This window comes from Scyliorhinus torazame, chromosome 3 (assembly GCF_047496885.1).
Source record: "Scyliorhinus torazame isolate Kashiwa2021f chromosome 3, sScyTor2.1, whole genome shotgun sequence".
NCBI classification, from domain to species: Eukaryota; Metazoa; Chordata; class Chondrichthyes; order Carcharhiniformes; family Scyliorhinidae; genus Scyliorhinus; species Scyliorhinus torazame.
The window spans coordinates 239574402-239596036 of NC_092709.1; the positions used below are offsets into that span (position 1 = coordinate 239574402).

The 21635-nt window shown below is 50.1% G+C and overlaps 1 protein-coding gene across 1 annotated transcript in view; it reads right to left on the minus strand.

Annotated features, from left to right (window-relative positions):
- LOC140409021 (sorting nexin-18-like) overlaps nucleotides 1–19141 on the minus strand; it is an 84183-nt gene extending 65042 nt beyond the window's left edge. The window contains exon 1 of the mRNA XM_072497050.1: nucleotides 17598–19141. Coding sequence (XP_072353151.1) covers nucleotides 17598–19119 — 1522 coding nt within the window. The 5' untranslated portion in view covers nucleotides 19120–19141. The remainder of the gene's footprint in view (nucleotides 1–17597) is intronic.
- Between the last annotated feature and the right edge of the window lie 2494 nt (nucleotides 19142–21635).

Here is a 21635-nt window from a genome sequence, read left to right on the forward strand (position 1 = left end):
TCAAGCACACTGAAACAAGGCACAAAACAGGTTACCTCATCTTTCAAGTATTAAGGAAAGAAGTTAAAGTGTTTGATAGTTATCTCAGGGCAGTTACAATGGGGCATGCTTCAGAAAATACACAAATTAGGATTTTAAACCAATTCAAGATTTAATTGATATGTGATTCAGATGCAAGAGAAACAATAAAGAAGGACTAGAAATGGGGAAGACATACCAGCAAGTAATTTAATCTATGTAGCCTCAATTTTGAGGTAAGAGAAACTAGGAATCAAAAATATAATGCGGTTGCTCTGGAAAGGAAGGGCGTGAGTGTGTGCAGGCACAAAACAACTGCACTTCGAGCAGCTCCCAACATTCGACTCGGCTGGGATTTGAACCAGGGATACTACCCACCAATAAGGAGACTCCTTCAAGGAATAAACCAGACTCTTAGAACACCTGATAATATGCAAAACATTGGCAGTTCTATTCTCAACTCCCTTTGCAATAGTAATCTTAATTAGTGTCACAAGTAGGCTTACATTAACACTGCAATGAAGTTACTGTGAAAATCCCCTATTCGCCACACTACTGCATCTGTTCAGGTACACTGAGGGAAAATTCAGAATGTCCAATTCACTTAACAAGCACGTCTTTCGGGACTTGTGGGAGAACATCGGAGAGCCCGGAGGAAACCCATGCAAACATAGGGAGAACGTACAGACTCCACCCAGACAGCGACTCAAGCCGGGAATCGAGCCAGGGTCCCTGGCGCTGTGAAGCAACGGTGCTAACCACTGTGCTACCGTGCCACCCAGACTTGCATTCATATAGTACCTTTAATGGCAAAGGATGTTTTAATAAATCGTTACAGTGCAACATTATATATCAATAGGTAACAGCTTAACACATTGTAATGTGACACAGCACTGCAGTCACTTTTTGGGGGTTTAGCTACAAGCAAAGGGGCACATGCATCAGCCATCTGACGAATCCCCAAAATGTCATAACCATCAGCTCATTTTTTGACAAGGATAGGAATTTGCAGAGGGTGTGATGGGAATTTATTAATTAAAGGAAGAATTACAATATAGTAACAAGCTATTTGACCGCACCAAACCATGTCTATCAAAAAGTACCTATTTTCAAAGGGGAAGGGGTAGAACCTGGCAATCTAGTGTAACGACTTTTAAACTCAAACTGTGGCGGTCTGAGTTTGGGAGACAGGATGGTGGGTAGGTGAGGAAAATGGTTCTATGTTTTGCTATGTCTTGTTTAAAATTTTGGTCTTTTAATATTGTGAGTTAAGTTGCGATGTTCGGGAAGAAAAGGGTTTAGGAGTTTTAATATAGGAGCAGGGAATATTCATTCTACTCCCATGTACATAAGGCGTACTCCAGGATAGATTTCTTCGTGCTAGATAAAACACTGCTAGCAGGGGTTGAGGACACGGAGTACTCAGCAATTGTGGTTTCAGGTCATGCACCACACTGGATAGACCTACGGGCAGACACGGGAATGTCCCAGCGCCCACAGTGGAGACTAGATACAGGGCTGTTAGCGGATGAGGAGATCTGTGAGCAAGTGAGAGAGACCATTCGGGGGTACATAAAGATCAATGACACGGAAGAGACTGCAGCTGGGGTGGTCTGGGAGGCACTGAAAGTGGTCATTAGAGGGGAATGTATTTCGATTCAAGCCCACAGGGATAAAACTGAGCGGTCAGAGCTGGATAGGTTGTTAGGAGAAATCTTACAGGTGGACAGGAGATACTCAGTCTCCAAATGAGGAGCTCCTGAAGGAGCGTCAGAGACTTCAAATGGAGTTTGGGCTCCTTTCCACAGGAAAGGCGTGGGGTCAGCTGAGGAGGGTAAAAGGGGCAATATATGAACATGGGGAGAAAGCTAGCAGGATGCACATCAGCTGAGGAAACAAGAGGCGGTGAGAGAAATAGGGAAAATGAAGGATTTGAGGGGGAAGACGGTGACGGACCCGGGGGTGGTGAATGAAGTGTTCCGGAGTTTTATAGCCAACAATCAGGGGCTGGTTTAGCACAAAGCTAAATCACTGGCTTTGAAAGCAGACCAAGACAGGCCAGCAGCATGGTTCAATTCCCATACCAGCTTCCCCGAACAGGCGCCGGAATGTGGCGACTAGGGGCTTTTCACAGTAACTTCATTTGAAGCCTACTTGTGACAATAAGCCATTTTCATTTTCATTTCATCTATACGAGTCTGAACCCCCGGATGGGGAGGAAGGCATGAATCAATTCCTGGGGAGGCTAGAATTCCCGAAGGTAAATGAGGAGGTGGTGGAGGCCCTGGGGGGCCCGATTGGGCTTGGAGAGGTGATAGATGGACTGGGGACGAAGCAATCGGGTAAAGCACCGGGACCTGATGGGTTCCGGTGCTTTACCCGGTTCCCAGTGGAATTTTATAAGAAGTTCTCTGGGTTACTGGGGCCGCCCCTGGTTCAGGCTTTCAACGAGTCCATTGAGCTGGGAATACTCCCCCCAACGTTATCACAGGCATCAATTTCTCTCATCCTGAAGCGGGACAAGGAACCGGAGAGCTGTGGATCGTACCGGCCAATCTCCCTCTTGAATGTAGATGCCAAATTATTGGCAAAGATCTGGCCACTCGAATAGAGGATTGTGTCCCGGAGATAATGGGGAGGATCAGACGGGATTTGTAAAGGGCAGGCACCTGACATCCAACATTAGACGGCTTCTTAATATAATTATGATGCTAGCGGAGGGGCACAAGGCTGAGGTGGTAGTTGCCATGGATGCAGAGAAGGCTTTCGACCGAGTGGAGTGGAAGTATCTATGGGATATTTTAGGCAGGTTTGGGTTTGGACAGGGATTTGTGGAGCGGGTCCAGCTACTGTACCAGGCCCCGGTGGCAAATGTAAGAACTAACCGAGTTTGGTCAGAATACTTTAGTCTTTGTCGGGGGACAAGGCAGGGATGCCCACTCTCCCCATTACTGTTTGCCATGGCCATAGAACCCTTAGCAATGGCTCTGAGAGCAGCGAATACCTGGAGGGGAATAGTGAGAGGGGGGGTGGAGCACAGGGTCTCTCTTTATGTGGACGATTTGCTGCTTTATATCACGGACCCGGTGGGGGGGGATGACCGAAATCATGGAGGTATTAGGGGAATTTGGGCGATTTTCAAGTTATAAGTTAAACATGGGGAAAAAGCGAGATGTTCGTGATTCAGGCACGGGGGCAGGAAAGGAGGCTGCGGGAGCTACCTTTTAAAGTGGTTGGGAAGAGTTTTAGGTATCTGGGGATTCAAGTGGCCAAGGATTGGGGGCAGCTTCACAAGTTAAATTTGGGCAAAGCAATGGATCAAATGAGAAGGGATTTTTGTAGATGAGACATGCTCCCACTGACGCTGGTGGAGAGGGTTCAGACGGTGAAGATGACGGTCCTTCCGAGACTGCTTTTCTTTTTTCAGTATCTCCCGATTTTTGTCCCAAAGGCTTTTTTCAGAAATATTAATGTGGCGATATCGAGGTTTATATGGGTGGGTAAAACCCCGAGAGTAAAGAGGGTACTCCTGGAACAGACCCACGGGGAAGGGGGATTGGCTCTCCCGAGCTTTATTAACTATTACTGGGCTGCCAACATATCGATGGTCAGGAAGTAGGTAGTGGGGGAGGGGTCGGTCTGGGAGCGGATGGAGGCAACATCCTGCAAAGGTACAGGTCTGGAGGCTTTATGGATGGTGCCCCTGCCGTTCTCGCCGGCTCGGTACTCCACAAGTCCTGTGGTGGTGGCAACCCTGAGAGTGTGGGGGCAATGGAGACAGCATATGAGACTGGAGGGGGCGTCAGTGTGGTCACCGATCTGTGACAATCACCGGTTTGTCCCGGGAGGGCTGGATGGGGGCTTTAAGGTATGGCAGCGGGCAGGGATTGAGAAGTCTGGGGATCTATTCATCCAGGAGGGTTCCCGACCTTGGAGACACTAGAGGAGGAGTTTGACTTGCCGGGAGAGAACGGGTTTCAGTATCTTCAAGTGCGGGACTTTGTACGGAGACAGGTCCAAAGCTTTCCTCGCCTTCCCCTGAGGGGACTACAAGATAAAGTGCTGTCAAAAACAGGGGTTGGAGGTGGGAAGGTTTCGGACATATAGAGGGAATTGTTAGAGTGGAAAGGGGCCCCTATCAGAGAGGTGAAGAGGAAGTGGGAAGAAGAGTTAAGAGGGGAGCAGAAAACTGAACTGTGGGAAAAAGCCTTGAAAAGGGTAAATACATCCTCGTCCTGTGCTAGACTCAGCTTGATTCAGTTCAAGGTAGTCCACAGGGCCCACATAGCGGTGGCCCGGATGAGTAGGTTCTTCGAGGAGGTGGAGGACAGATGTGGGCGGTGTGGGGGTATTCATATGTTTTGGGCATGTCCGAAACTGAGGGAATTCTGGCAGGGATTTGCAGATGTTATGTCATAAGTCCTGGAAAGTAGGGTAACTCCGAGGCCAGAATTAGCAATATTTGGGGTGTCGGAAGATCCGGGGGCAGGGGCGGGGGAGGGGGGGGGGTATTCTGGCCTTCTCCTCCCTGGTGGCCCGGAGACGGATCTTGCTGAGATGGAGAGACTCGGAGCCCCCAAAATCAGGAGTGTGGGTCAGCGATATGGTAGAGTTTCTCAGTCTGGAGAAAATCAAGTTTGCTTTAAGAGGATCAAAACAGGGATTCGCCCGGAGTTGACAGCCGTTCATCGATTTCTTTAACAAAAACTGAACGTCAGCAGTAAGGGGGGAAAGGGATAAAAGGGGGGTGGGGGGGGAGGAAAATAGGAGGCATGGTAATGTTAAATAAGGACAGGGAATTTAGTATACGGGTAATTGGGGATAGGGCGGGAGAAGTGGGGGACGTGGTTTATTGTGTGTTGTTATTTTAGGGGGCATTTTGTGCATCGATCCACGCGGTTGTTTTAGAAATGTCAATATGTTAAATTGTGAAAATTACAATAAAATATATATATTTTTTTTTAAAGTACATATTTGGGTACCCTTTAACACTTTGAGCCTGTTCCACCATTCAATGAGATTGTGGTTGATTGCAACTCAACTGTTTGTGCCAGTCTTTGCCTCGAATCCTTTGTACACCAGTCGCTGAAGGTAAGCATGTAGGTGCAACAGTCGGTAAAGGAAGAAAATGGTATGTTGGCTTTCATAGCGAGAGGATTCGAGTACAGGAGCAGGGATGTCTTGCTGCAATTTACAGGGCCTTGGTGAGGCCACATCTGGAATATTGTGTGTAGTTTTAATCTCCTCATCGGAGAATGGATGTACTTGCTCTTGAGAGAAGGTTTACGAGACCAATTCCTGTGATGGCAGGAATCGTAGTTTTACAATTAATTGTTATTTGTCATCCAAACTTCTACCAACCTTTACATGAATAAGTCTCTCCAAGTTTCACTCCTGAGAGATCGGACTCTAATTTTTAGACTATACCCCTTAACCCTAGACTCTCCAGCGAGCAGAAATGGCTTATCCCAATCTATCCAATCTGTTCCCTTTAATAATTAAAAACTTTGATCAAAACACCCCTTAACGTTCTAAATTACAGATAATACCTTCCTTTTTGGAACCTCTCTTTGCAATTTAATCCTTCCATATCTACGCAATATTCTGGTAAACCTATGTTGCACTCTAAGGCCAATATATCCCTTCCTAAGGCGTGGTGTGCCCAGAGCTGCTTACAGTACTCCATGTGTGGTCTAACCAGAGTTTAGTACAACTGTCGTGCGACTTCTAGCTTATTATATTCTGGTTAAGATACAAAGGCCAGTACTCCTTTTCAATTATTTTTCTGTACCTCTTCTGGACATTTTAATGATCTATGTGCTTGGACATTCAAATCTCTTTGGAACTCAAACTGTGTTTAGTGGCTTATCACCATTTAGAAAGTACTCCGGTCTTTCCATTTTCTGTCTAAAGTAGATAACCACACACATTTGCCCACATTGCTTTGAGCTCAGCGAATTCCTGACCAAGTAAATAATTATCCTTCAATTCCATGAGCTTCAACTTCAGCTAACTGGCTCTTATGAAGGACTTCATCAAAGGCCATCTAAAGGTCCACAGAAGTAATATTCAAAAACATTTCTTGGTAACTAATAATCCTGAAATAAAATCACATTAAATAGGCATGATCACCTGCACTAATCTATTCAATCCTCCACTCTAAACAGCAATCCTAATCCTTCCTTCAAATACCCATCAAAACTATCCATGAAAGTTAACATGGACTCTCAAGAGATACTTGGGAGGGGAGACGTGAAACATGGCCTTTGCCCTGACCTTCCAAAGAACATCTCTGCATTTGATTTATAACAGATACCAGTACCTCATAAAATCAGCAGCTGGGGATAATCAAGCATTGGGTCATTTAACAGACGGGGAGAAAACAATTCACAGGATGTAAAAATTAGCCTTTTATACAGCTGTCCAGTCCCCCACTGCCAAATATTGTCCAGGATAAAGAGCAGGGAAGAATGTTGAAGCCAACTATTTTGAAGAGAGCATGGGAGAACTCCTCTCTCTTCCAGTCAATAACATTTGTGGATGGAACACAGAATAGAAACATCCAATAATTCATCAAACTATGACTTAAGCATTTCTTAATAAATTAACATGAGAACATAGCAGCCACATTGTGAAGATACAAGCATTAAATCTCTGCTTGAAACAAGCAGTTTCTGTACAAGTCTACACCATATTGTTCCAGTATTAAAAATTGCATTCCAGTGGTACTATTGAAAGTAGATACTGACAACTTCCGGTTGCGGCTATGCGGAGCTAAGCCGCATGATTCGGCAGCTCCCGCTATCACGGACCTTCGGGCTCTTTAGAGGAGCCCCAACGGGAATTTTTTTGAAGACGATCCATGGGGAAGAGAAGAGCAAGGTCCCCCTTCACCTTTCATGGACCGGACCAGAAGTGAAACGGCCAAAAAAATGGCATTGGAGCAGCGGGAGAAGCGAGGGAAAAAAAGCAAAATGGCGGCGGCCGGGGACAAAGCAGAATGCGGGCCGGAGCTGCAGGAATTCATGAAGCGCTGCTTCGAGGAGCTGCGGAAGGAGATGCTGGCGCCTATGTTGTCGGCGATTGAAGGACTAGGGATGACCCAGAAGGCCCACGAGGTAAAGATCCAGGAGGTGCAGAAAAAAGTCAGTGAGAATGAGGACGAGATCTTAGGCCTGGTGGTGAGAGTGGAGGAGCACGAGGCGCTGCACAAGAGGTGGGCGGGAAGATTCGAAGACCTGGAGAACAGGTCGAGGAGAAAGAACTTGCGGATCCTGGGTCTCCCTGAAGGAGTGGAGGGGGCCGATGCCGGGGCCTATGCGAGCACGATGCTCGAGGCGATGATGGGCGTGGAGGCCCCTTCGAGGCCTCTGGAGCTGGATGGGGCACACCGGGTGCTGGCGAGGAGGCCCAAGGCTAACGAGCCGCCAGGGGCGATTGTGGTGAGGTTTCACCGTTTCACGGACAGAGAGAGGGTCTTGAAATGGGCCAAGAAGGAGCGGAGCAGCAGGTGGGACAATGCGGAGATCCGAATATACCCAGACTGGAGCACGGAGGTTGCAAAGAGGAGAGCGGGTTTCAACCGGGCCAAGGCGGTGTTGCACCGGAAAGGAGTGAGATTCGGAATGCTGCAGCCAGCGCGATTGTGGGTCACATACAAGGATCAGCACCATTATTTCGAAACGCCCAAAGAGGCGTGGACCTTTATTCAAACCGAAAAGTTGGACTCAAACTGAGGGTTTGTGAGGGTGGGGGGGGATGTTTGATGTTTGTTGTTTATAGGGTGTTAACCACGCGCAGGAAATGCTACATGGGCTGGGGGAGAGAGGGGGATTGCGATGGGGGAAAAGAGACAAGGCCGCGACAGGAGCTGCGCCAGAGGGGGCGGGGTAGGCTTAGGAAAGCGCGGGGTTTTTTCCCGCGCTAGGGAAGAAAGACGGGAGGGGGAATGGAGGAACGCACACTGATTGGGAGATTCCCACACGGGGAGGTCAATGGGACGGCGGGGGAAGCCGGGGTCAGCAGGTGACAGCTGACTTACGGGAGTGATATGGGGTAAGCAAAAAAGCTAGACACGGGTCTAGCGGGGGGAGGGGGAGGGGGGGGGGGGGGGGGAAAGGGTTGCTGCTGCACTGGCCGAAGGGGAATGGGACACAGAAGAGGTGGTCGGGGACTTCCGGTGACGGCGGGCGGGAGCACAATGGAGAGCTCCCGTTCGGCAACGGCATTTCCGGGGCTTTAAGCCCGGTCCCAGGGTCCGTGGAGGCAGCAGAAGCAGGGAGAAGGCACGGAGGAGACACAGTGAAGACACAGGAGGAAAAAAAAAACAAAGAAAAATGTTGAGGGTGAGCAAGAAAACGGCCGGAAAAAAAACAGCTGGAGGTCCGTCGGGGAGTGGAAAGGTCACCGCGGGGTCACCAGGAAAAATGGAGGCTGGAGCACCAGGGAAGGCCGCACTGTTTACGGCTGAAGAAATAACTAAGGTGATGGCTGCGGAATTTGAAAAGCAGTTGGCGCAGATTGCGAAATGCATGAAGACGGTGAGGAAGGAGTTGAGGGAGGGTTTGAGTGTGCTGGTGGAGGAGGCGGTTTCCCCGGTGAGGACGGAGGTGGCGAGCGCAGTGGCGGAGGTGCAAGAGCAAGGGGAAGCGCTGAAGTAAGTGGAGGAGACGTTATTGCAGCACGGTGATCAACTTGCCTCGATGGGGAAAGAGATGAGGAAGGTGATGGATACTAACAAGGATCTGCGAGGAAAAATGGAAGACCTGGAAAACAGATCCAGGCGACAGAATTTGAGGATTGTGGGGCTGCCTGAAGGAGTTGAAGGACCGAAGCCGACTGAGCATTTTGCCGCGATGCTGGCAAAAACTATTGGGGGAGGGGGAGAATCCCTCCCAATATGAACTGGAGCGGGCTCATCGGTCGTGGAGGCCTGTACCAAAGGCGAGTGAGCCGCCAAGGGCAGTGACTCTGTGCTTCCGTAGGTATAGTGTGAAGGAGAAGGTCCTGAGCTGGGCCAAGCAGAAGCGGGTGGTGCAGTGGGCTGGAGTTGGTATACATGTATACCAGGACTTTACGGTGGAGCTGGCAAGGAGGCGGGCTGCCTTCAACCGGGTGAAGAGGGCACTGTGCATTAGCAAGGTGCGGTGCGGCATTGTATATCCAGCGAAGCTGAGGGTGACTTACAAGCTCAGGGACTTTTATTTTCTAACGGCGGAAGCAGCGGAGGAGTTTGCGAAAGCAGAAGGACTGTGGCAGAACTGACAAATTGAGGAATGGCCATGTTCCGATGTAACCTCATGACTGTATTTTCTTCTTTTTTGTATCACTGCGCGTGGGTGTAGAGATTAAAGGAGCCAATGTGGTATATATTTGGACAAGGGAAGGGACGGGACTTTCACTCGAAATGAGAGTTCTTTGGGGCGTAGGTGGATATGCGGGGTTTGTGTGCTAAAAGGGGGTCTTTGGGCTTTCCTAGGGCCGGGCAAGTGGGAAGGGACCCGGGCGGGGGCCTCCACGCTGGCCGGTTTAAGCCGGCCAGTGAACGGGAGTGAGGTGGGGGGAGGGGCTGCGGCCATCGGAGCCTGGCAGAACAGGGTCCGAGTGGTCTAGCCGGGGTGGAAAGTTGGGGGGGGGGGGGTTGGGAGGAGGAGTTTTACAAGAGGCAGAGGATGGGAGGAGCTGGAGACCTGCTTGGGGGGGGGGGGGGGGAGCTGTGTAAGATTAAGGGTGACTACGGGTAATCCCTGATTCCTTTTTGTCATTTGTTTATGTAAACATGCGGGTTGAGGTTCGGGGGTTGGTGGGTAGATGGGATCGTTGTTATTATGGGGACTGACATATCTTGCTGATTATTGTTTATTGTTGATGGATGTAAATGTGGGAGAAAATGTGAAAAAGGAGAATAAAAAATGTTTTAAAAAAAAGAAGAGGTGGTCGGGGCGGGGGTCTCCCGGCTGGGGGACTGGAGGGTGAGGGTGGCGCGGACATGGGACTGGCCTAGGAAAGGAGATGGCTAGTCGGCAGGGGGGGGGGGGGGAAAGAGAGCCCCCCCAATCCGGCTGATAATGTGATGGGCCTGAATGGGCCGGTAAAGAGGGCCCGAGTGTTCGCGCACTTAAAGGGACTGAAGGCAGACGTGGTCATGCTCCAAGAGACACATTTGAAGGTGGCGGATCAGATCAGGTTAAGAAAGGGGTGGGTAGGACAGGTATTCCACTCGGGGCTGGACGCGAAGAACAGAGGGGTGGCAATATTAGTGGGGAAGCGGGTGTCGTTTGAGGCCACGAATATCGTAGTGGACAACGGAGGGTGATATGTGATGGTGAGCGGTAAGTTGCAGGGGACGTGGGTGGTATTGGTAAATGTATACGCCCCGAACTGGGATGATGCCGGATTCATGAAGCGCATGTTGGGGCGCATTCCGGACCTGGAGATAGGAGGCCTGATAATGGGTGGGGATTTCAATACGGTGTTGGACCCAGCACTGGATCGCTCCAGAGGGTGAGGTGGTGTGTGGGAGGGTGAGGGGGTGCATCGAAAAGTACTTGGAGGTCAACGACAACGGAGAGGTGTGGGTGGGGGTGGTATGGGAGGCGCTGAAGGCGGTGATCAGGGGAGAGCTAATCTCCATTAGGGCTCATAGGGAGAAGATAGAGGACATGGAAAGGGAGAGGTTGGTGGGGGAGATTTGAAGAGTGGACAGGAGATACGCAGAGGCCCCCGAGGAGGGATTACTTGGGGAAAGGCGACGTCTCCAGACGGAATTTGTTCTGTTGACCACAGGGAAGGCAGAGGCACAGTGGAGGAAGGCGCAGGGGGCGACCTACGAGTATGGGGAGAAGGCGAGTCGGATGCTGGCACACCAGCTCCGTAAGAGGATGGCAGCGCAGGAAATAGGGGGAGTCAAGGATGGAAGGGGAGCCACAGTGCGGAGTGCGACGAAAATAAATGAGGCATTTAAGGCCTTCTATGAGGAGCTGTACAGATCCCAGCCCCCAGCGGGGGAAGAGGGGATGAGACGATTCCTAGACCAATTGAGATTCCCGAGGGTGGAAGAGCAAGAGGTGGCTGGTTTGGGGGCACCAATTGGGTTGGAGGAGCTGAGCAAAGGTTTGAGGAGTATGCAGGCAGGGAAGGCCCTGGGACCGGATGGGTTCCCGGTGGAGTTCTACAGGAGGTACGTAGACCTGTTGGCCCCGCTACTAGTGAGGACCTTTAATGAGGTCCTCACTAAAGGTGAGGACCTCACCTGCCCCCGACAATGTTGGAAGCGACAATTTCTTTGATCCTTAAGCGGGACAAGGACCCACTGCAATGTGGATCGTACAGGCCAATCTCGCTCCTCAACGTGGATGCTAAGTTGTTGGCAAAAGTGCTGGCCACGAGGATTGAGGACTGTGTCCCGGGGGTGATCCATGAGGACCAGACTGGATTCGTAAAGGGCAGGCAACTAAACACCAATGTGCGGCGGCTCTTAAACGTGATAATGATGCCGTCGGCGGAGGGAGAGGCGGAGATAGTGGCAGCTATGGACGCGGAGAAGGCCTTTGACCGAGTAGAGTGGGAGTACCTCTGGGAAGTGCTACATAGGTTTGGGTTCGGGGGAGGGTTTATTAGTTGGGTTAAGCTCCTTTACAAAGCCCCGGTGGTGAGTGTGGTGACGAATCGGCGGAGGTCGGAGTATTTTCGGCTGTACCGTGGGACGAGGCAGGGGTGCCCCCTGTCCCCCCTGTTGTTTCCATTGGCAATTGAACCCTTGGCCATATCATTGAAGGAGTCTAGGAAATGGAGGGGGGTGGTCCGAGGGGGAGAAGAGCATCGAGTGTCGCTTTATGCGGATGACCTGTTGCTGTATGTGGCGGATCCAGTGGAGGGGATGGTGGAGGTCATGCAGACTCTAAGGGAGTTTGGGGATTTTTCGGGCTATAAGGTCAAAGTAGGGAAGAGAGTGAGCTTTTTGTAGTACAGGTAGGGGACCAAGAAAGGGGGATAGGTGATCTACCGCTGAGGAGGGCGGAGGGGAGCTTTCGGTACTTGGGGATCCAGATAGCCAGGAGTTGGGGGGCCCTACATAAACGGAATCTGACAAGGTTGGTGGAGCAGATGGAGGAGGACTTCAAAAGATGTTAGCGCTCTCGCTAGCGGGTAGAGTGCAGTCGGTCAAAATGGTGGTCCTTCCAAGGTTTCTTTTTGTGTTTCAGTGCCTTCCCATCGTGATCACCAAGGCCTTTTTTTAGAGAATAGGCAGGAGTATTATGGGGTTTGTGTGGGCGAATAGGACCCCGAGGGTAAGGAGAGGGTTTCTGGAACGCAGTAGGGACCGAGCAGGGTTGGCGCTGCCAAACCTAGGGAGCTACTACCGGGCAGCAAATGTGGCGATGATCCGTAAGTGGGTGATGGAGGGAGAGGGGGCGGCATGGAAGAGGTTGGAGATGGCGTCCTGTAAAGGAACGAGCCTGGGGGCGCTGGTGACAGCACCGCTGCCGCTCCCGCCGTCAAAGTACACCACGTGTCCGGTGGTGGCGGCAACGCTAAAGATCTGGGTCCAGTGGAGACGGCACAGGGGTGCAATGGGAGCCTTGGTGTGGTCCCCGATCAGGGGTAACCACCGGTTTGTCCCGGGGAGGATGGACAGGGGGTTTCAGAGCTGGCATCGGGCGGGGATTAGAAGAATGGGGGACCTGTTCATTGATGGGACGTTTGCGAGCCTAGGGGCACTGGAGGAGAAGTTTGAGATACCCCCGGGAAATGCATTTAGATACATGCAGGTGAGGGCGTTTGTGACGCGGCAGGTGAGGGAATTCCCGTTGCTCCCGGCACAGGAAATTCAAGACAGGGTGATCTCGGGTGTATGGGTTGGGGAGGGCAAGGTGTCGGCAATATGCCAGGAGATGAAAGAAGAGGGGGAAGCGTTGGTAGAGGAGCTGAAGGGTAAATGGGAGGAGGAGCTAGGGGAGGAGATTGAGGAGGGGTTATGGGCTGATGTCCTAGGTAAGGTTAATTCCTCCTCCTCGTGTGCCAGGCTCAGCCTGATACAATTTAAGGTGGTTCACAGAGCGCACTTGACGGGGGCGAGGTTGAGTATGTTTTTTGGGGTGGAGGAGAGATGTGGAATGTGCTCAGGGAGTCCGGCGAACCATGTCCATATGTTTTGGTCATGCCCGGCACTGGAGGGGTTCTGGAGAGGAGTGGCGGGAGCAATATCTCAGGTGGTGAAAGTCCGGGTCAAGCCAAGCTGGGGGCTAGCACTATTTGGAGTAGTGGACGAGCCGGGAGTGCAGGAGGCGAAAGAGGCCGGCATTCTGGCCTTTGCGGCCCTAGTAGCCCGGCGAAGGATCTTGCTAATGTGGAAGGAGGCGAAGCCCCCCAGCGTGGAGGCCTGGACAAACAACATGGCTGGGTTCATTAAGCTGGAGAGGATAAAGTATGCCTTGAGAGGGTCTGTGCAGGGGTTCTACAGGCGGTGGCAACCGTTCCTAGACTATCCTTAGAGGAAGGTCGGTCAGCAGCAGCAGCAACCTGGGGGGGGGGGGGGGGGGGGGGGAGGAGGGGGAGATGTCCTGTGAAGGGAGGGGGGAGGGGGGGGTTTGCCTAGGGGGTGTTTGAGCAAGAGAACACATGAAACATTTGGGAAACTAGCATGTACGGGAGGGAGCCAGTGTACAAAGCTCTGTAACATACCGTTTTACCATGTATATATCTTGCTATGTGCGTTTTCTTTCTATTTTGTTACAAGGGGGGGGTTTATTGTTTGTAAGGGTGAAAAATTGTGTTAAAAAACTTTAATAAATATTTTTATTTTTTTTTTAAAAGAAAGTAGATACTGACATAGACAAATTATTGCAAAGCTGCCATGTGTTCAAACACCCTTACTTAATGTGGCTGCCTTAAAAAGTGAATTATAAAAATATGTGTAAAAGTGATCTGCCTGTATCTATTAAAAAAGGAAATGGGTTATATTAATACAACAACTTTCATCACCTTGGATGTCCTAAATTGCCCCAAAGCCAAATAAGCACTTTGAAATATTGGCAATATGGTCATTAAGAAACACAGAAGTAATTGGTGCATTGTAAGGTGCAATAATCACAATGGGATAACCAGATATTCTGGTTTTCATGATGATGATCGAGGGATACATTTGGTCTGGCGGCCACGAGGGAGAACACCTCCTAGCACCTTTGAATAAGACCACTGGACAGATAGGGACTGGGGTTATTAAGAAGATGCCATCTCAAACAACGCGTCAGCCCAGATTACCTACTCAACTCTAGTTTGGAACTTCAACCCATTCGGAGTCTCAGGCAAGAGTGCAACCGCTGAAGATTTTTTTTTTTAAAAACTCATTCAATACTCTTAAGAACATAAGAACTAGGAGCAGGAGTAGGCCATCTGGCCCCTCGAGCCTGCACCGCCATTTAATGAGATCATGGCTGATCTTTGTGGACTCAGCTCCACTCTCCGGCCCGTACGCCATATCCCCGAATCCCTTTATTCTTTAGAAGGTATCTATCTTTTTCTTAAAAACGTTTAAAGAAGGAGCCTCAACTGCTTCACTGGGCAAGGAATTTCAGAGATTCACAATCCTTTGGGTGAAGAAGTTCCTCCTACACTCCGTCCTAAATCCACTTCCCCTTATTTTGAGGCTATGCCCCCTAGTTCTGCTTTCCCCGACCAGTGGAAACAACCTGCCCGCATCTATCCTATCTATTCCCTTCATAATTTTATATGTCTCAATAAGATCCCCCCGCATTCTTCTCAACTCCAATGAGTACAGTCCCAGTCTACTCAACCTCTCGTCATAATCTAATCCCCTCAACTCTGGGATCAACCTAGTGAATCTCCTCTGCACTCCCTCCAGTGCCAATATGTCCTTTCTCAGGTAAGGAGACCAAAACTGAACACAATACTCCAGATGCAGCCTCACCAACACCCTATACAATTGCAGCATAACCTCCCTAGTCTTGAACTCCATCCCTCTAGCAACAAAAGACAAAACTCGATTAGCCTTCTTAATCACCTGTTGCACCTGCACACCAAATTTTTGCGACTCGTGCACCAGCACACCCAGGTCCCTCTGCACAGCAGCATGTGTTAACATCTTACCGTTTAAAAAATAATCCATTCTGCTGTTATTCCTCCCAAAATGGATAGCCTCACACTTGGCAACATTGAATTCCATCTGCCAGACCGTAGCCCATTCACCTAACCTATCCACATTCTTCTGCAGACTTCCGGTATCCTCTGCACTTTTTGCTTTACCACTCATCTTAGTGTCGTCTGCAAACTTTGCCACATTGCACTTGGTCCCCAACTCCAAATCGTCTATGTAAATTGTGAACAACTGCGGGCCCAACACTGATCCTTGAGGGACCCCACTAGTTACAGGTTGCCAACCAAAGAAACACCCATTTATCCCCACTCTCTGCTTTCTGTTAGTTAACCAATCCTCTACCCATGCTGCCACTTTACCCTCAATGCCATGCATCTTTAGTTTATGCAGCAACCTTTTGTGTGGCACCTTGTCAAAAGCTTTCTGGAAATCCAGATATACCACATCCATTGGCTCCCCGTTATCTACTGCACTGGTAACGTCCTCAAAAAATTCTACCAAATTAGTCAGACACGACCTACCCTTTGTGAACCCATGCTGCGTCTGCCCAATGGGACAATTTCCCTCCAGGTGCCCCGCTATTTCCTCCTTAATGATAGATTCCAGCATTTTTCCTACAACCGAAGTTAAGCTTACCGGCCTATAATTACCCGCTTTCTGCCGACCTCCTTGTTTAAACAGTGGTGTCACGTTTGCTACATTCCAATCCTCTGGGACCACCCCAGAGTCTAGTGAATTTTGATAAATTATCACTAGTGCGTTTACAATTTCCCTAGCCATCTCTTTGAACACTCTGGGATGCATCCCATCAGGGCCAGGAGACTTGTCTACCTTTAGCCCCATTAGCTTGCCCAATACTGCCTCCTTAGTGATTACAATCATCTCAAGGTCCTCACCTATCATATCTTTATTTCCATCAGTCACTGGCATGTTATTTGTGTCCTCCACTGTGAAGACTGACCCAAAAAACCTGTTCAGCTCCTCAGCCATTTCCCCATCTCCTATTATTAAATCTCCCTTCTCATCTTCCAAAGGACCAATATTTACCTTAGCCACTCTTTTTTGTCTTATATATTTGTAGAATCTTTTACTATCTGCTTTTATGTTCTGAGCCAGTTCACTTTCATAGTCTACCTTACTCTTCATGATAGCTTTTTTAGTAGCTTTCTGTTGTCCCCTAAAGACTTCCCAGTCCTCTAGTCTCCCACTAATTTTTGCCACTTTGTATGTTTTTTCCTTCAATTTGATACTCTCCCTCACCTCCTTAGATATCCACGGTCGATTTTTCCCCTTTCTACCGTTTTTCTTTTTTGTCGGTATGAACCTTTTCTGAACACTGTGAAAGATCGCTCGGAAGGTTCTCCACTGTTCCTCAACTGCTTCACCATGAAGTCTTTGCTCCCAGTCTAGCTTAGCTAGTTCTTCTCTCATCCCATTCTCTCTAATCGCCTTTGTTTAAGCACAAAACACTAGTGTTTGATTTTACCTGGTCATCCTCCAACTGTATTTTAAATTCCACCATATTGTGGTCGCTCCTTCCAAGAGGATCCCGAACTATGAGATCATTAATCAATCCTGCCTCATTACACAGGACCAGATCTAGGACCGCTTGTTCCCTTGTAGGTTCCATTACATACTGTTCCAGGAAATTATCCCGGGCACATTCTATAAACTCCTCAAGACTGCCTTTACCAACCTGGTTAAACCAATCGATATGCAGATTAAAATCTCCCATGATAACCGCTGTACCATTTCTACATGCATCCGTTATTTCTTTGCTTATTGCCTGCCCTACCATCCTGTTACTATTTGGTGGCCTATAGACTACTCCTATCAGTGACCTTTTCGCCTTACTATTCCTGATTTCCACCCAAATTGATTAAACCTTGTCCTCCATAGCACCAATATCATCCCTTACTATTGCCCGGATGCCATCCTTAAACAACAAAGCTACACCACCGCCCTTACCGGCCATTCTATCCTTTCGTATAGTCTGATACCCTTGGATATTTAACTCCCAGTCGTGACCATCTTTTAACCATGTTTCAGTAATGGCCACTAAGCACCATTAAGTATATGGTTTAGTCCAGTTCCCCAAGGAAAGAAGCTGCCACATATTGCAAATATTACACTGCTTTTTACATTTAAATGTAAATGATTAAAAACTCCAGACAAGTATAAGTAATTAAGCTTGAAGGCCACAAGTCGGTGGACAATATTAAGCACATTAGCAAATTACTGTGGATGCTGGAATCTGAAACAAAAACAGAAAATGCTGGACAATCTCAGCAATCTCTCTGGATAGTCTAGACTCGAAACGTTATCTCTGCTCTCTCTTCACAGATGCTGTCAGACCTGAGATTGTCCAGCTTTTTCTGTTTTTGTTTCAAACACATGGGACTTGGGTTGCATGCAATATGATGTAGAGGGAATGATGGGGTGGGGCGAAAAGATGTACAGGTACCTTTCTGGACGTGGATGATATCGGGAAAATTGGTCAAGTGCCCCTGGTAAAGTGCTAATAAGTCCACGATCGGGTCAATATCTTGTTTGGGCTGCTCTGCGAAAAGTTCCCCGATAGCATCGTAGGCGTCTCCAGTGAAGGCGATGGCGCGGTTGAGTCCCACCGAGAAGGATTGCTGGTCCATCTCGAAGGCTTGGCTCAGCAGTCGGAAAGAGGTGCCCACTTTCTGATACTCCTTCTTGAAGCCCACCACCTGCTTTCTGGCGAACTCGTTGGCGGTGTGGCTGAGCTGGAAGACGCTCTCGTCCATCCTCTTGGTGAAGCTCTTGAAGCCGTCCACCCGGCTCTCCACCTCCTGCAGGTCCAGCGGGGCGGGCGGGGTGCTGAGGGTCAGGAAGAAGTTGCCCCCCACCATGTCGTCCTTCTCGGCCTTGCGCTTGCCCTGCTTCCACGCCTTCTCGTCGCTGCAGGTGAGAAAGTGCTGGAAGGCGTCGCAGCGGGCCAGCACCGGGTGGCTCGTCATGTGGTTCATCCACAGGATCAGCCCCTTCTTGCGCTTGGAGATGAAGTCCTCCTCGAAGCGGCCGGTGGCCTGTTTCTCGGGGATGTGGGGCACCGAGATGACGGGGAATTTCTCCACCAGGCGGCCGTACAGCCAGTCGAAGTGTTTGTAGCGGCGGTTGACCGAGATCTGGGTGTGATTGGGCACCAGGCGGTAGGAGATGTAGCTCTTGATGCCCTTGAACTTGGTCTGCTTGGTGGGCTCGTCGATGGAGCAGCTGAAGGGGTAAGGGTCCTCCTGCCACGCGGGGCCGTGCGGCCCGCTCACCACACAGATGCGGTCGCCGTCCTTGACGAACCCCGCCGCCTCGCCCAGGATGAAGGCCTCGCCGCCCGACTTGACGAAGGTGGAGAAGCGGTTGAGGTTCCTGCTGACCGTGGTCGTGCTCTTGGAGGCGGCCGAGGCCGAGCTGCCGGACCGGCGCCCGGCCGCCGTGCTCACTTTGTAGCGGCCGAGCCCGTCCAGCTCCGGGGAGAAGCCCATCCCGCCGCCGCCGCCCCCCGGCAGGGGCTCGTCCGCCACCGTCGAGCTGTCGTCCCAGTCGTCGTCCCAATCGTCGTCGTCGCCGCTGCCGGACGTCTGGTGCTGGAGGCCGCCCAGCTGGACCAGGCCCCCGGGCCCCCCTCCTCCTCCCGCCGTCGCCGCCTGGAGCTGAGGCGGGGGGCAGAAGGTGCTGCTGACCACGGGGCCGGCGGCCGCCGGCTGGGGTGGGGGCGCTGCCGGCACATTGGCATAGCGGGAAACGGGGGGCTCTGCGGCCGCCACCCCGCCAGCCGCAGCCCGCTGGATCTGCACGTAGGAGGCCGGGAAGAGGCCCCTCTCCCCCCGGCTGTTGACCCCCTCCAGCCAGCCCTCGATATCGTGCTCACTGTAAACGGTCAACACCTCATCCTCCCGGACTGAGATCTCCCCCACATTCTCACTCTGGAAATCATAGAGAGCCCGAGCCTGGAGCGCCATCGTCCCGGCCGGCTCGCCTCACCCCCCCAGACACCCCCTCACCCCCCCAGACACCCCCTCACCCCCCCAGACACCCCCTCACCCCCCCAGACACCCCCTCACCCCCCCAGACACCCCCTCTCAGACTTCCCTCAGATACCCCCTCTCAGAATCCCCCAGGTATCCCCCTCATACTCCCTCTAGATAATACCCCCTCCCTCGATATCTTTTCACTCTCCCCAGATACCCATTCACTCTCCCCTAAATACCCTCTCCCTAGCTACCCCTCACTCTCCCCCCTAGATACTCTCCACTCTCTCCCAAAACGGCCTCCCCAAGGCAGCCCTCACCCCACTTCGCCTCGCCCTCGGCCCCCTCCGTCACCCCTCACTCCGGCTCCCGAGCCCCTCACTTCGGATTTCCTCCCCAAACACCACACATTCCGGTTCCCACTCCCCCCGCACTCCGGTTCTTTTTCACTCTGAGCTGCCCAATCCTCCCGGCTCCAGCTCTCCCCTTGAGTTGAGTGGTGGCGGAGAGGCTGCACTTCAATGGTTTTTCATGTCCCTTTCCAGCAAATTGTCTCAATTCATAAATCCTCCGAGTTGAACAAATAATCGAGTCCCGTTTGAATTCTGCAAAGAAACCTAACGGAAAAAACAATGAAGAAACGCTTTTTGTTTCCCTTTAAGAGCAACTTCCCGCTGTTTTCCTCCAAGCTACAGGCTCGGGAGCCGCTCTGACTGTCTGTGTGAGTGACTGACTGCCCCAGTCAGAGAAAAAACACACGTAACCAGTCTGAGCAAGCAAGCTCCGACAGCAGGGGCAGGGCAGGGCAGAGCATAACTCTCATAGGCACAATGCTACAAGCACCAACCCACTCATCAGCAACTTGATTCCACACTTCACGCCGCAGGAATTAATGCAATTTTAACCTCCAATTGTGATTTAATCTGTTTGCATACATATGCAAAGCTTCTTCCTACTCAAATATGATTCATTGTCGTGTCACTGGAAGTTTCCTTTTGGCATCATCAAAAAGGGATCCGTATGATGCAAACTGAATAAATATATAATTAGTTTAATAATTCACTGTTTTAATTGTTAAAGGTGCCAGCGTAATATTTGCTATACTTACATTTAGGTTCTTGAGCTAGCCTGACAGGATAATGCTTTTACAACTCTGTCAAATTATTTTGCCTCCGGTCGCAAAGATGCATTTTGCCCTGGCGTCTGGTGAAGTACTACCAGCAGCTCAATTTCTGGCTGGAAAACAACACTGAGTGGAAAGGAAACAAAGGAGAATGGCAGCAAGAAGCTCCTCTCTAAACCGGAGCCGCAGTAGAAAAGCATCTATTTCAGATATCAGATCGATGGCACTGTGTGAAATAACGTCGTTTACTACCATGAGTGAAGAAAACAAAAGATCTTCACACTTTTAACTTGTCAGAAACACCGTGTTCACATTGCTGCGTAGATGTGGCACCAAAACATGTCTTTATTGGGGGAGAAGAATGTGAAATAATCTGGCTGAAATAATATGGATTCGGAGTCATTACTTATTTGGAGATCGTGTGGCGCCCGTTTTCCAGCGGGCTGAATCATGGGAATTTTAACAATGTATTTAGCTCATTGACAAATTGGCCCTTTTTTAGATGTACCGTTTGGCCTTGTATATATGTTTTTTCCTGTTTTTAATAAAAAGATATGCCCAAGGGGCCTCCAAAACTGGCATGGGCCCCTTGCACATGTTATTGAGGGGCCAAAAGCCTGTTCAATGATCCCTCAGGGACAGCGATTTTCCAATAAACGGGGCAACTGCGACCTAAACATTCCTGTTGTGTCCCCATGGTGCAACCCCCCCCCCCCCCTCTATTGCTGGTAAGCAGCTTAATAATGTGTAACAAAATGCACACGTTACCTGCAGGTGCCGGCAGCGTGTGCATAGTTACTGAGGCCCGGAGTCGGTGTGCTGCTCGTTTGGGCTTTAAAACGGGTCATAACCAATTTCCACCCCTCAAGAGTTTGAATATGATCATTTTAAATTGACTCCGGCAGGATTACCTGGACCGAGACTACAAGCTGTGACTCATAATGCTGCAAATAATATTACTTTGCCTTTCTGTTCCTTTCTGGTTGCATGCCTATACAGATGAATTCACCTGAGGAAGGAACAGTGCTCCGAAAGCTAGTGTTTGAAACAAACCTGTTGGACTTTAACCTGGTGTTGTAAGACTTCTTACTATACAGATGAAGGCTAATGAAGGATTCCATCCGGAGTTTGGTACAAAAAAACTTCATATCCTGTACGTAAGACCACAGGACTAGGAGTATGCTCTTTAACCCCTTCAGTCTCTGCCATTCAATGAGATCATGGTTGACCTGTTACCCAGCTCCATTTGTCCCATATCCCGTGATACCTTTCGTTAACAAACATCACAGTTTTAAAATTAACAATTAGATTAGTATCAATTGTTTTTTGCAGAAGAGGGTTCGAAACTTCTACCACCTTTTCCTGTATTATGCTATTAGGCAGG